The sequence below is a fragment of the Panthera onca genome, chromosome F1, assembly GCF_046562875.1.
Source record: "Panthera onca isolate mPanOnc1 chromosome F1, mPanOnc1 haplotype 2, whole genome shotgun sequence".
NCBI lineage: Eukaryota > Metazoa > Chordata > Mammalia > Carnivora > Felidae > Panthera > Panthera onca.
Genome location: NC_138355.1, coordinates 60,475,981 through 60,489,496, shown reverse-complemented (window position 1 = coordinate 60,489,496; position 13,516 = coordinate 60,475,981). Strand labels below are relative to the sequence as shown.

The 13,516-nt window shown below is 54.4% G+C and overlaps 1 protein-coding gene across 1 annotated transcript; it reads right to left on the bottom strand.

Annotated features, from left to right (window-relative positions):
- Nucleotides 1-753: 753 nt before the first annotated feature.
- On the bottom strand, nt 754-7,147 carry HLX (H2.0 like homeobox). The gene is made up of 4 exons (XM_060644402.3): nt 5,294-7,147; nt 4,368-4,547; nt 3,381-3,565; nt 754-1,605 (listed from the first exon to the last, which is right to left on the bottom strand). Exons 1-4 carry the CDS (start codon nt 5,886-5,888, stop codon nt 1,123-1,125), a joined length of 1,443 nt encoding a protein of 480 aa, XP_060500385.1. The 5' UTR covers nt 5,889-7,147; the 3' UTR covers nt 754-1,122.
- Between the last annotated feature and the right edge of the window lie 6,369 nt (nt 7,148-13,516).

Below are 13,516 nucleotides of genomic sequence, written 5' to 3'. Positions count from 1 at the left end.
CTGGGAGATACAGTTTTGTAGACCCATCACTGGGCAAATGTGAGCCAGGAGGTCTGAGTTCCGGTTTTGACTTTGTCTGCGTGTGACCTTGAACCGGTCACTTCCCTGACTGGCCTAGGATTGTTCGGGCACCTTTAAAGCCTTCTCAGACCTGGCCCTTCAACCCTAACCACTGTGATCTGTCTGTCCTTTCCTCCAGGACACTACCTTCTCCCCTTACGCCATCCAGGCCCAAGGAGCGGTTTGTGTTGGAATTGCTTCAAAGCTCCACTCCGGCCATTGAGTCGCCACGTTGTAAGTACTGACTGTGGCTAAATTGACCCCGCCCGCATCACCGACATCTCCACTCCAACTCAGCAGGCTCTCCAGCCAAGGAAAGCCCTCGGGCACACTCATGGGGCCCAGACCCCGGGTGGGGAAGCCATCTGTCCGACAGGCCTAACAGATTCCGCGGCCACCTCGGTCCTCTGGCCACACTCAGGGTGGTGGAGCGCCCGTTCCGTGGCGGTGGGCGCAGGCTACGTCCGAGGGGCCCTCGGAACTGGAGGGACCTCTAAGCCCCAACGCCGATCTCTGCAGCCAGGCTGGTCTCAGCTTGCTGCACTCCCCTCCTCCCCGCCCCCCCCCCCCCCCCCCGCAGAAAGTACTAGTTCCCGCCTCCAGCTGCTGCGGCCTCCAGCGCCCCGAGGCTGAGGTCCGGGTGGGAGATCCCCGACCTTCACGACCGCACCGCCCCAGCAAAGCCGAGCGGCCTTTACAAACCGTAGTAAACATTTTATTTACAAGTTTGTGTCGTCCTGTGTGCAGCTCGTCCTTGCGCCACAGCCCCGAGTGCGGGGAGGAACTGTTTCGTCCAACACTTCACAGTGTGAACTGCTCGCGGCCGGGGAGAAGTGTTTGGCCGGCGCGGGGGAGGGGAGGGGGCCTCGGGCGGGGGCACTGAGACCCCCCTCGGCTCTGGGCACCCGCGCGGCGGCGACGGGCAGGTGGGACCGCAGGGAAGGGCGCTCCGCCGCGGCGTCGCCCTGTCCCCATTGCCAACGCAAAGCAGGCGCGAAGTCCGGCCCACCCTGGGCGGCAGTGAGCGGCACGCGGGCCCCGGGGCCCCTCGCCTCGCGCAGTCTACAGGCCGCCCAGCGGCGCCGGGGCGGGCTCGGGGCTCTGCGGAGCGCCGCTGAGGGTGGGCTGGGGCGCGGGCAGCAGCTCCGAGGCGCCGCCGCCGCTACCCGCGCCGCCGCCGCCGCCAAGGCTGCCGAAGCCGAAACTGCCGCCAACGCCGCCGCCGCTTCCCGCGCTCCCGCCGCCGCCGGCCGGGAGGAGGGCGCCGGCGGCCGAGGCCTTGATGACCGTGGTCTGGTGCAGTGACCGCTCGGCCCCCTCGGTCCGCTCCGTGTCGCTGGGGGCCATGTCCAGAGACTCGGAGTCGCTGCTCTCGCTCTCGGCCTCGCCCTCCGAGCGGCTGAGGCTCCGCTCCTCTTGCTCGCCGTCGGCGGCCGCGGCGCCGCCCGACGGCTTCTCGCCCGCCTCCTTGTCCTTGTCCTTCTGGGCCTGGGCCTCCTTGGAGTGCCGCCACTTCATCCGCCGGTTCTGGAACCACACCTTCACCTGCGCCGCACCACGTGGGGAGACAAGAAGGGACACGGAGATGAGACGCGGGCTCGCCGCACTCCGACTCGCGCGCGGCCTGGAGCCGCGGTCCCCAGCTGTCTACCACCGGCCGGGCCCTGTGCCCGGCGCAGGGGCCGAGAGGCAGCCCCGGGAAACGGAGGCCTTCGCCAGGGATCCTCGCCTGCGGAACCCACTAGGCCTGGTTCTCACAATGTGGCCCTCCAGACCTGATCCTGAAATGACCTGGATGCTTGTTGGAAAGCAGACGAAGGACGATTTCTGCTCCAAATCAATGCGTCTTAGCCCGACTGGAGTCAGGACTCTCCGAAAATCTGATTTAAATTACGGACCCCTAGCCCAGAAAAATATACCCATGATTTCAAGAGTTTGGTGAACCAACGTTAACAATTTCTGCTAAGCTGGTCTGCCCCTCTACTGCGTCTACCCAAGGCAAGTTTCTACGAAAGCAGTTCTTGTTAAGGAGAAACCGTGGGGAGAACAGAGGGGAAAGAGGGTTCAAAAGAGTTAGTCTCAGTGGTGGGGGGGGGGGGGCACCGCTGGACCTTCAGCAGAAGAGCATTTCCTTGGCAGGTAGGTACTCAGAAACCGGTAAAGACCTGCCCCTGCCTGGGATAAACTGATCCTTCAGCGGGCTTAGAAAATGCTGGAATGAAACCTGTGCAGAGTGGAAGAAGGGGGTAGGGATGGGGTGGAGAATCTATATAAATATATACAATCCCCTGGGGGACCTAGTGCTGTTCACACAAGTTCCAGCTTCCCTTTTAAAAATAACATCCACAGCTGGTGGAAAACGGCTGGGCTCTTCCAGTGTGTGCTGGGGGGGGGGGGGTGGTTGTGTAATGGAGGACAGAAAGGGGGGGTAACCTAAAGGAGCTATGAAAAGGTGCCTGCTTTTGGCTTCTGCTCTGCTCAGAACATTCAGCACCCAGGGAGCAAAGGCCACTGCTGTGGGGTGTGGAAGCAAAGTGCCTCTTCTATTTCCGGGGGGGGAAAAAAAAAAGGTCCAATTCTTGAATTTGAAAAAAAGAAAAAAATTGAATTCAAACACGATCGATTCGCCATTGCCTTGCAAAAAAAAAAAAAAAAAAAATCCAAGTAGGCAGAAGCTGCTGAAATGCTCTTAGGTATTCTAAGAAAATCTGTTTTTTTTTTTCTTTCTCTCACTCCCCGCCCCCCCCCCCCAGAGATTATCTTGAGACCCTGTGCCGTTAGAAAATCGGACAGACGGTGATGGCTCTGCTCTGAGGGCACTCCTCGCCCTACTAAGTAATTCCGTTTGAAATGATGTTTTCACTTCCTCACAAATGGGGATTTCACAATCCAGCGGCAGCAGGAGGAGGAGGGAGGAAGGACGGGGCGGGGGCGGGGGGGGGGGGACCAACAACAATCTCTTGACTTTGGATTTTTATCTCTTCTGAAATAAATTGCCTCCTACAGCGAATTGCACTACAGTCGAGTACATAATTATTATCTCCTGCGGCCTATTCGCTTTCTCTGCTGTTCTTTCGCCTGTTGGCCAAAATAAACATGCTGCGGTTGTTGACATACATCTTTGGGGATGGGCTATTCTTTCCGTCCTTCTCACCCCCACATCCCCCCTCCTCCTGCCTCAAGTTTCGACGTGTACGAGGTCTCGAGAAATTCAAGACCCTGCGTTTCCCCCGCAGAAGGAGAGTGGGCCGGGGCGGAGGGAGCCCTGGGGCTAGGCCGCGCCCCGAGGGAGCGGTGCGCGGGCGCCTGAAGCGGCTTACCTGCGCGTCGGTGAGGCCCAGCATCGCGGCCAGCTGCTTTCGGTCGGGCTTCGTCACGTACTTCTGAATCTCAAACCTCTTCTCCAGGCCTTTCCTCTGCAGGTTGGAGAAGACAGCCCGTGACCATGAGCGCTTCCTCTTGTACGTCTGCGGCATGGTGTCCTTCGTGAGCACAGCGTAGGGACCTGCCACCAGGCGGTAGCGGGGGGCAAGAGAAAGACAGGAGGGCCGCGTCAGTGCCACGTCCGCGGTCTGCGGGCCCGGGACTCACCGTGCTGCTTAAAACTTGTTTTTGCGTTAACATCGGCCCTCCTCCCCCCGCCCCGCATTCGGATAGCCCTTCGCGCAGACTGGGAATGGCCTGTCTAAAATGGAATCCTACAGCTCTTGAGACTTTAGGCGTGAGGCCTAAAGCGAGTGTGGAATGGAGAAGCCCGGAGCTTCATCGATTCATTCCAAAGGGAAAATATCAGCCAAATGCGCGGCCTTTGGGCATGCAAAGATTTGGCGAAAACGTCGGTTGGGCCTTTAGGATGTAGAGAAGACAGCTTTGACTCTCGTGTGTGTGTGTGTGTGTGTGTGTGTGTGTGCGCGCGCGCGCGCGCGCGCGTATAAATTCTTGCAAACGTGTGCGCCGACAAAACCTCTCCTTGGCCAAAGCGTTTGAAGTCATTCCAAACTGTGTGTATGTTAAAAAACAACACCTCTGGCTGCGTTTTCAAGTCCCTCTCTGGCTGCAAGACTAGGGAAAGCCCCTTCACCCCACCCGCCCACGGCCTCCCTGGGTCCCCCACCCTCTGCCCCCCGGGAGCCAACCGAGGGGTGAGCTAGCTAGCTGAGAACTCTTTCGGTTTCTGTCTGCGGGCTTGGTAGCCTCCTGCACCGACCCCGGCTTGGCTGAACCGCGGTGGCCACGCCAGGCGTCAGTCCTGAATGAGCAGCCAGTCGACCCGCCCCGTCAGGCCGTGGCTCAGCAGGGTTTCCTACCTGGAAACGTGTCTTGAAACTGATGCTGGACTGAATTTCTCGGGTTCGAGCTTAAGGGGCTCAGGATGGCAGAAGCCTCGTTAATGGGATCTAGAGACGCGAAGAACTGGCCGGCAGAAGGCTGCAGGCCGGGAAGGTGTACGCCCGCGGGCCGCCCGCTGGTTAGCAGGGACGTGAGGTCTGGGGACGAGGGAAAAGAAGAGCTGGTTACACCTCGGGCAAACCCACACTCTCCGGCTGAGTTGTCCCTCCCCTCCCACCTCGATTCGGTTTCCCTGCAGCAAAGTCGCGAGAGACCTTGTCTCTACCCCCAAAAGCCCTCTCTCCCCGACAGAGGCCAAGGGGCGATGCACAAAATGTTTCCCTGTGTAGCGCACACGTCCACGTCCACACATATAGCAAGGAAGGGCTTTATATAAAACCAAAAGGCCAAAAGGCAGTCACTTTCAGGAGACCTCCACCCTCCCCCGGGAAAGAACCCCCCATTCTGCTGAGGGGTGATTTTGTTTATCTACATTCTTTGAGTGGCATTTCACTAGAAATCGGATAAATGGAAGGGAAAGTGTTCCCCGAAAGGGTTTCCCCTGTCAAATTAATATAGCTCACTCTCTAGATATGTGATTCAAGAGACAGAGAATAGCCATTTTAGCGAATATTTATGCCAACGGATTTTTAGGAATAATGATTCTGTGACGTGTGTTTTTTAAAGCATCCCTGGAAACTTTTTTTTTTTTTTTTTGTAATGCAGAGCAGGTGAGTTTTACACCTAACGTTTCACAGTCTTCTTACAATTCATTTTCTTCTCCCTCATTTTACCGACTTGTCCTTAATTGTGAAAATACTCAAAGGCGTCCCAAATGGCCCTGGGACCTGGGAGTGCGCCAGGGCCGTGGTCAGAGGCCTGCAGCCTCTAGCCCAAGACCTACCTCTCAGCGTGTTGCCTTCCTTGACTTTGGGGTCAAATTCTGCAGACAAAATGCGGTCAATTCCAAATTTGAGGTCCTTGCTGGAGGGGGCCGGGGCCGAGCCGCTATGGGGGGGATTCGGGACCCCCCGCGCCCCAGAGGCCGGAGGCTGCAAGGCGCCAGCCCGGGGTGGAGGCGGAGGCTGCTGCTGCTGCGGTGGTTGTTGCTGCTGCTGTTGTTGCTGTGGGTGATGGTGGTGGTAGGCGGCTGAGAGCGGAGACAGCCGCTGCGGGAAGCCAGCCGGGACTTCGGAGGGCGCCACCACCGGGGTGGGTCGAAGCGGGGATCTGGCGGCAGCTTGGAAAGAGGCGTGCGGGTGAGCCGAGCCCAAGTGCGCGGTGAGGGCGGCGGCCGAGGCCCCCGCCAGACCCTCCGGGGCCGCCCCCGGCTCCCCCACGCCGGCGTGCAGGATGTCTGCGATGCAGAAAGAGGGTTTCTTGACCGCGGCGGGGTCCAGGGGGAAGGAGCAGCCGCCCGGGCCGGCCGAGGAGCAGTAAGCGGCCGACCAGAGGCTGAAGTTGGAGGCGTAGAAGGGAGCCAGCCCGGCGGCGAACATTCTGGCTGGGTGCGCCGAGCGCCGCCGCGGCCCGGCCGGGCCCGGCCGGGTAGCTGGGTGGATGGGTGCGCGGGGAGGGGCGCTCTGAGTCGCGGAGGCGGCGGCAGCCCAGCCGAGGACGATCCGCTTTCGCTTCTCCGTCCGCACTGAAGACAGGCCAGGGAGCCCTAGCGCCACCGAGGGAGGAGGCGAGGCCCGGATCCCGGCCGGTCACAGCCTCGGCCCCTGGCCTCACTTTAAAGGCGGCGAGGCGCCCGCGCTCCCCGCGGGCCGGAGGCGAGCGAGGGGCTCTGGAGCTGCTAGGCGGGCAGGGGCCGCAGCTCCGCACACTCCAGGGAAGCCGGGGAGACAGGGGCCGGGCACCGAAAGAAAACCCAAACAGCTAAGCCCTACGAGCTAAATTTAAAACAACAACAATAATAATCCGTTAGCTTAAAAAAAAAAAAAAAGTAATAAGAGAAAAAAAAAAAAAAAAAACTCCTCTCTAAAAACTCCCAAAGTTTTGGCAGGAGCTTCGGAGTCAGACCCAGGGTAGGACCTCGATCCGAGCGCTCATTGGCCATCCTCGTGACCAATGGGAGCGGGAAGTGGAGGGGAATTGGGAAAGAGGGGCGTGGCCCGCTTCCTCGGCCACGCCCCCGGCCACGCCAAAGTGTTTGCTGCTGCCGCGTGGGCTGAGCAGGGTCCCGCGCGTAGGGGTCCTGGCGGCGGCTGCAGGGAGTTGTGGCCCTCCGCTAACTTCTGCAGCTCCAACCCGGCATCGGACGTGGCGAGTTGGTCCCAGCGCTCCTGGGGCGCTTGCCCAGAGCAGCTGGTGCTCCCGTGTATTTTCACGGGTGCAAAGCCCGCCTCCTGGCACGGGGAGGCGGCCCCCTGGGTTCCCTCCTCCTGATTTCACTCGGGCCTGATTTTTCTTCACTCAGCCTTTATCCCGAAAGTCGATGTCCTCATCCTTCGTGGGCTCCGGCTGCCAAGCTGCTCAGCTCTGAGCTCTGGCGCGGGAGAGCTGGGGCGCGGAGTCCCCGCCCAATTTAGCACCGCGTCAGCCTTGCTGCCTCCGAGACCTTCAGGGAAGAGAGGAGGGGCGGTCGCAAATTAGCTTTATTCCAGGCTGTCACGCAGTGACAACTTGGACGAGTAACTTTTCAAACAAAATAAGATGGATGTCTCCGAACGGCTCCCTTGGTCTCAGCCAAACCCTCCCGGGAGCCTCAGACGACAACAAAACAGGCCGCCGTCCCGAAACCCGGGAAAGCGGCACGCGCGTCCCCTCCTCTGCTGCACCTTGTAGGAAATGTCACCCTCTCAGCTCCACCACAGCCCCAGATCACGTGGGGTCCATTGTTTTGCAAGCGCCCACAAGAGCACATTTCCTTGGGGTTAAATACTACTTTCAATTCAGTGACGGTTTCCCCAGGAACCCCTTGGGCCTGGTCGGAAAAGAAGACGAAGTGAAGTCGACGTCTTCCATTCGTGCTTTGGGTCTTTAGAGCGTAAGGTGGGTGTAGTGGGGGTTTTCTGCAACATCAACATCTCTATTTTAAGAATTCGTTCTCTTTTAAATTACAGTCAGAATGGATTTCCCCACCCCTCTCCCAAACAAACCACAGGCCACCCAGATGAGTTCTTCTTGCACATTTTCAGGAAGAAAATAAAATAATAACAATAATGAAACACGAAATCTTTTGTTTTCGATTGTCCTAATAAGCATCTCCTAACAGAACTTCTGCGCTTCTATGGTATTTCTCCCCCCCCCCCCAAGAAAACTTTTAATATAGTTGCAGTAAAGCTTCTGTGACATTTTTTATTTCACTTCAGCACCAAGAGGTCTTACCAAACAAACCCAGAGGCAACAGAAATTGCCATGCCTATGTCAAGGCTCAGGATGTGGGCTAATTAAATATATTTCTAGTCGTTTCTAGACTTTTGTTGCAGCTGCTGTCATTTTAAGCTTTTGACTTTCTCCTGGAAAGTAATTAATCACTGATCAATCACTTCCGACCGGTCAGCACTGGAACACCGCCTCCCGCCCATTCCCTACCCGCGCCCCCATCCCCTCTCGGTCTTTCTCTCTCCCTCTCGGGGTCTCCCTCTCTCCTTTTATTAAAGGACATGCCTGGCTCCATGCAGCAAGGACAGAGGTGTTATTTCCAGAGATGGAATGGAGCGGTGGGATCTGCTGAGGACACGGGCACCTGGGGTAAGAGATCTAGGAAGCCCACTTCTGTTTCTAGCCGGAGGCAAAGGAGTGACAGGCATAAGCCGCTTGGGGCGTTGGACCCTCCTTGAAATGCTCCAGTGGCGATGTTTCAGGCCGAGGCCGGGGATTCTGGCGAGACTCCGCTGCAAGGGCGCGGCCTCGCTGTGACTTCACGGCTCCCAGGGCCGGTCACCAGCGCAAGCGTGTTTAGGGACGGCCATACACCCTTTTTTCTTGTGTTTTCTAGTGTCACTTCTAATTCCAATTTGACCGCAAACATTCAAACAGCGGCCTAAGTTCAAACTCAAGTTTCTACAGGCCTCACCCCTGCCTCCCGCCCCCAAACAAGACGCGTCCCTCAGGGGGCGGGTGGGTGCGGTGTGCGGACTAAGCTGAACGCGCGCCCCTGGGGTGTCCTGAGGCATCCACGACCCGCGTCCACAGCATTCGAAGGCCCCGAGCGCGGGGCAGGCGGGACGGGCGAACGCAAGGCCCGAAGGGGGGTTTTCCTGCAGACTGCTAGCCAGCCGCGCGTTCCTCTGTGTCCCCGAAAGCCCCCTCCCCCCCTGGCTTGGCTGTAAATTGCAACTTCGCTAGCGCTCTCCTCTGCTCTTCCAGGCCCTCGGCCCCCTTGCAACCGCGTCAGCGCCACCCGGGCCTACTCTCAACTCTGGAGGGAAACGCAAAAAAAGGAAACCTTTGGAAAGACCCCCTGCTTCCCCCACCCCCACCTCCCCCCCTCACACACCCCTTTCCCGGGATCAGGTCTCGCCGCTGCTGGCCCCTCGCTCCCTTCTGAGTCCGCTGACTCCCCTCCTCCATACTGCCCACCCCTCAGAACCAAGAAAGCGGCAGGAAACCCCGGGCTCGCCGGAGTTCAGGTCATCTCCTGTTTTTTGATGGGCTCAAACTCGTACTAAATGAGCGGATGTGCCTGCGAGATTGGTCTCAAAATAGAAGCGGCCTTAGTATTTTAGGATACTGCAGAAATCCTTATTTCTTCCGGAGAAAAACTCTATAATGACTCCTAGCACTTCCCCTTTCAATATTTGTGCAACTTTATCTCCACCGACAAGTTGCTCGGGTGACGCAAATCCGCCCTTGTGTATTACAACTACCAAAATAAATGCGCGGAAATCAATTCCCTTCTAGCAATGAAAATATAAATATACAGCTGCGACTTTCCCCTTTAATCTTTGCTTTCCGAGCGGCTCCGAGCTGTGGCGAAATGAACTGGTCCAGAGCAATTGAGACGGGCGGGGAGGCCCTGGGGGCAGAGGCGAGGGCTCCCGGGGGCCTGGTAGCCACGAGGCTCCAGGCTCGAGCAGGAGTAAAGAGGGCCTCCCTTAAGCGAATTAATTTGAGCTTAAATGTGGCTGCGTTGCCTTCGGGGAAGCGCAACTGTAAAGACAATTTCGTCTGAGGCCGCAAAGCTGTGCTGGCAAATTACAATTGACAATAGAGTAACAGAAGTACTTGTTTATACTCAAAGGCCACAATAGCAGGGGTTTCTGATCAATTCTGATGGCTGTCTGTAATGCATTCCACTCTCCCCTTTTGCTGGGTACACCCAGCCAAAAACTATTTCACCATACTGGGAATGGACAATGCCAGATAAGATCCCTTTCATAATGTAACATTTTTGCTTATGGGGATGGCATCTAGGGTTGAAAGAAGGGGCAGAAAACAGAGGTTTCTGCATTGACTGAAGCAAGAGAGGGGTCCCCTTACCCTTTGGCTGTCCCTTGAGCCTCTATATTTAAAGCACCAGTGCAAATTCTTGTCCCAAACCTGAGGACACAAATACACACCAACTGAGCCTAAAAGCTCAAGGAGACTGAACGCTGACCTTTGTTTATTGTAGTGACATAACTCTACAAGGGCTTACGCTGTCCAGATCTGCTATCTGCTTTTGTTGTGGGTTTGTTTTGGGTTTTTTTTTTTTTTTTTTTTTTCTGGTACACTCTAGGCAAAATAATGTGCTAGGTAATTGCTCTGTGGACTTGGGGACTCTCCCTGGCCCTTAAAATGTTTTAAAATATTTCAATCACAGTACCTCGTGGTTTCAAAGACAAAGAAGGAAATCACTAAACATTTCACAGTCAAAAAGAGAAGGAAGCCTAGCTTACCCAGCCGAGGATATGAGAGATTTCCAATAATGTAGGAATCTGCTTATATTCTGCTGTCATTCTGCCAGCTGAAGATTTATAGACTGTGGGGCTCAGCCCTCACATTTAGTGGTAGGTATGGGACTTCTGTTCCTTGTGGATGCTACATACTGGAGTTGAGGACTCTAGATACTACACACACACACACACACACCCCTTGGATTATTTTAAGCAGACCCCAACTCCCCTTTCCTGGAGACTTTAGTTAATCCAGAACTAAATAAAGTTCCTAAGTTTTTCTGAAGATAGTTAGACTTTGATATGGGGTAGGAAAGGCAAATAACAGTGTGACAGCACTACAAGGTCCATAGCCACTGGATTTCTTCCTTTGCCCTGTTCTCATTCCCCAGGTGCGGCTGACTCATAGGTGGCCATCTCTTTATGTGATCATGGCCCTACCCTTGACCTCCTGCCCACAGCTCTGGCTTCAGAGACTCAGATAACATTCTGGGTCTGATCCCATTTGCAGTTTCCTCTCACAGAGTTTCTCACCTATTTCCTTCCCTCCATTATTAGGATGTACCACTGCACACACGTGTACTACCCCCCCCCCCATACACACATATGCACATGCTCGTGTGCTCACTGGGGATCTTAGAGACCGAGCAGAAGAGCAAGCAAGCGGTTTGGGGTTTCCTCCTGTTGCAAAGAGCTACTTGTCTGTCTTTCCAAGTCACCTTCTCCACACGCAGCCAAGAAAGACCTCAGACCTCATAAAACTTAATAGTAGAATCCATTTTAACAGGGCACATTGTAACAAAGACTCACATATAGTTGCAGTGAAATCATCTCCCCAGAAGAGTAAACTATGAGAGACCATCTTTAACACATAAGATTTAGTACTTCCTTCAACAGATTCTGTTTGGTAGCTGAGAGAGAGCTTGCACACTCTCAGCGGATTAGCCTTGTGGAAGCTGGGTGGGTTGCCTAAATTACCAGATCCTAATAGCCAAGGTTTGGTCTCTAGTGAGTGAGCTGAATGTTAAGGTAGGAGAAGGAGGTGTAGGTGAAAATCATACATTCAAAACAACTTCGGTGTTGAGAGGGGAAAAAGCAAATCACTCCCAAAGTTATATTTCCCTAACCAAACAGTCAAACAAACAAACAAAACCTTTCTTTCCTTTGAGATAAGTTTTCCAACGTATAGCGTAGGTTCCAAAGACGGAGAGGGACTAAAAGGCAGGAATGGAAGGGGCCCTTGGAAGGGAGAGGGTCCTGGAGCCAATGAGAGCTCTGTAGGCAGAGCCAGAGGGTTGTCTCCATCTCTGCCCCAATCTGCCCACCTGCACCCCACCAGGATTGAGACAGCTTTGCATTTGGTGGCAGACTCCTGCCGGCCCTGTCTGGCCCCACCAGGCCCCAGCATCCCCTACACCCCTTGGTGAGCCGGCGGAGTACCAAAACTCGGTTCTCTGCTGACACCTGCTGGGCCATCTCTACATCGTTGCCTGGCTGTGCCCGTCCTGTGCCAGCAACGTTATTGTGATGCAAGCTGACGCTTCCTTTTGCGAAAACACAGGTTTCTAAAATCCGCGAGCACCAGCAGCTGTTGCCCTCGATATTGCCAGCAATATGGAAAGATCTTGTATTACGTCTTTAAAGTGACCAGAGAGGGCGAGAAAGCGGTCACCCTTTCGGACTAATACCTTACATTTTACAGATCTCGAGCCCAGTTCACATAAATCATCTCACCTGTTCTTTAAAATAACCAATTGTAAGGATGCAGAGGAGGTATGATTATCCCTGTTTGGGTTTAGGATGTTGCTCCTCAGAGAGGTTAAGTGGCTTGCCCGAGGTTGCATAGTTAGGAAATGGTGTTTGTTGCCGGGAGTAGAGGCTACATGTTCTGACTCATCAGCCAGAGCCATACCGCTCGGCCAGTTTCTTGAGGGGAAACCGTTCATTCAGAGGAAAAACTCTTGCCCACAATCAGAATGTGCACTGGCTTCAGGCAGAGGCCGGAGGGTAGAACTGTGTCTAACCCAGGAACCGAGGCTGTCCCAAGAACACTGTCAAGCAAGGGCAGATTGGCGACTGCGTTATGAATGTGTGACCAGATGTATCAGGCAGCCCCTGGGCTCACCATATGTTTCTCCCCTTCCTCTCCAAGTAGCTGAAATCCAAATCCTGAAGGATTCCTTCTTTGGAGAAGAGGCATCATACTATGAATTCGTGTCTCTGACCCTTCTCATTGTGCAAATACCTGAGGGTAAGGAGCTGTTTTGACAAGGAGAAGCCAGGAGGAGGTTCTGAGCTTATGATACAAACAAGGACACAGGCCTTAGTGGGGCACCCAGGGCACCATATTATAAAGAGCATTGGACACGGCCCCTTGCAGGGCCCTAAAGAGGGGATTGGAAGATGCTGTGTCCATTTTTCTAGAGTCTGTCCTCTGTCTACAAGTGCTCTAAATGGGCACTCCCCACGCTGGAGCTCTGCTACTCATTTTCTCCCACCAGCACCAAATAGTTTTGTAGGATTTCTTTTTTTTTTTTTTCCAATATATGAAATTTATTGTCAAATTGGTTTCCATACAACACCCAGTGCTCATCCCAAAAGATGCCCTCCTCAATACCCATCACCCACCCTCCCCTCCCTCCCACCCCCCATCAACCCTCAGTTTGTTCTCAGTTTTCAAGAGTCTCTTATGCTTTGTCTCTCTCCCACTCTAACCTCTTTTTTTTTTTCTTCCTTCCCCTCCTCCATGGGTTTCTGTTAAGTTTCTCAGGATCCACATAAGAGTGAAACCATATGGTATCTGTCTTTCTCTGTATGGCTTATTTCACTTAGCATCACACTCTCCAGTTCCATCCACGTTGCTACAAAGGGCCATATTTCGTTCTTTCTCATTGCCATGTAGTATTCCATTGTGTATATAAACCACAATTTCTTTATCCATTCATCAGTTGATGGACATTTAGGCTCTTTCCATAATTTGGCTATTGTTGAGAGTGCTGCTATAAACATTGGGGTACAGGTGCCCCTATGCATCAGCACTCCTGTATCCCTTGGGTAAACTCCTAGCAGTGCTATTGCTGGGTCATAGGGTAGGTCTATTTTTAATTTTCTGAGGAACCTCCACACTGCTTTCCAGAGTGGCTGCAAGTTTTGTAGGATTTCAGTGCCTTGTTGAACTATACAGTAAGAATAATCTTTCACTCCTGAAGCTCATAGTTATATAAGAGTATAAGCATTATATGATTATTTCTTTTAGATACAGGTATTTCATGGCTGGAAGCTCTTTTATCTGAGTCATAGGT

Coding starts and splice junctions, on each gene's coding strand:
- HLX (XM_060644402.3), bottom strand. CDS start 5,888: ATGTTCGCCGCCGGGCTGGCTCCCTTCTACGCCTCCAACTTCAGCCTC. Junction 4,548..5,293: donor GGAAGGCAACACGCTGAGAG/GTAGGTCTTGGG, acceptor CCTCGTCCCCAG/ACCTCACGTCCCTGCTAACC. Junction 3,566..4,367: donor GTTTCAAGACACGTTTCCAG/GTAGGAAACCCT, acceptor GCCTGGTGGCAG/GTCCCTACGCTGTGCTCACG.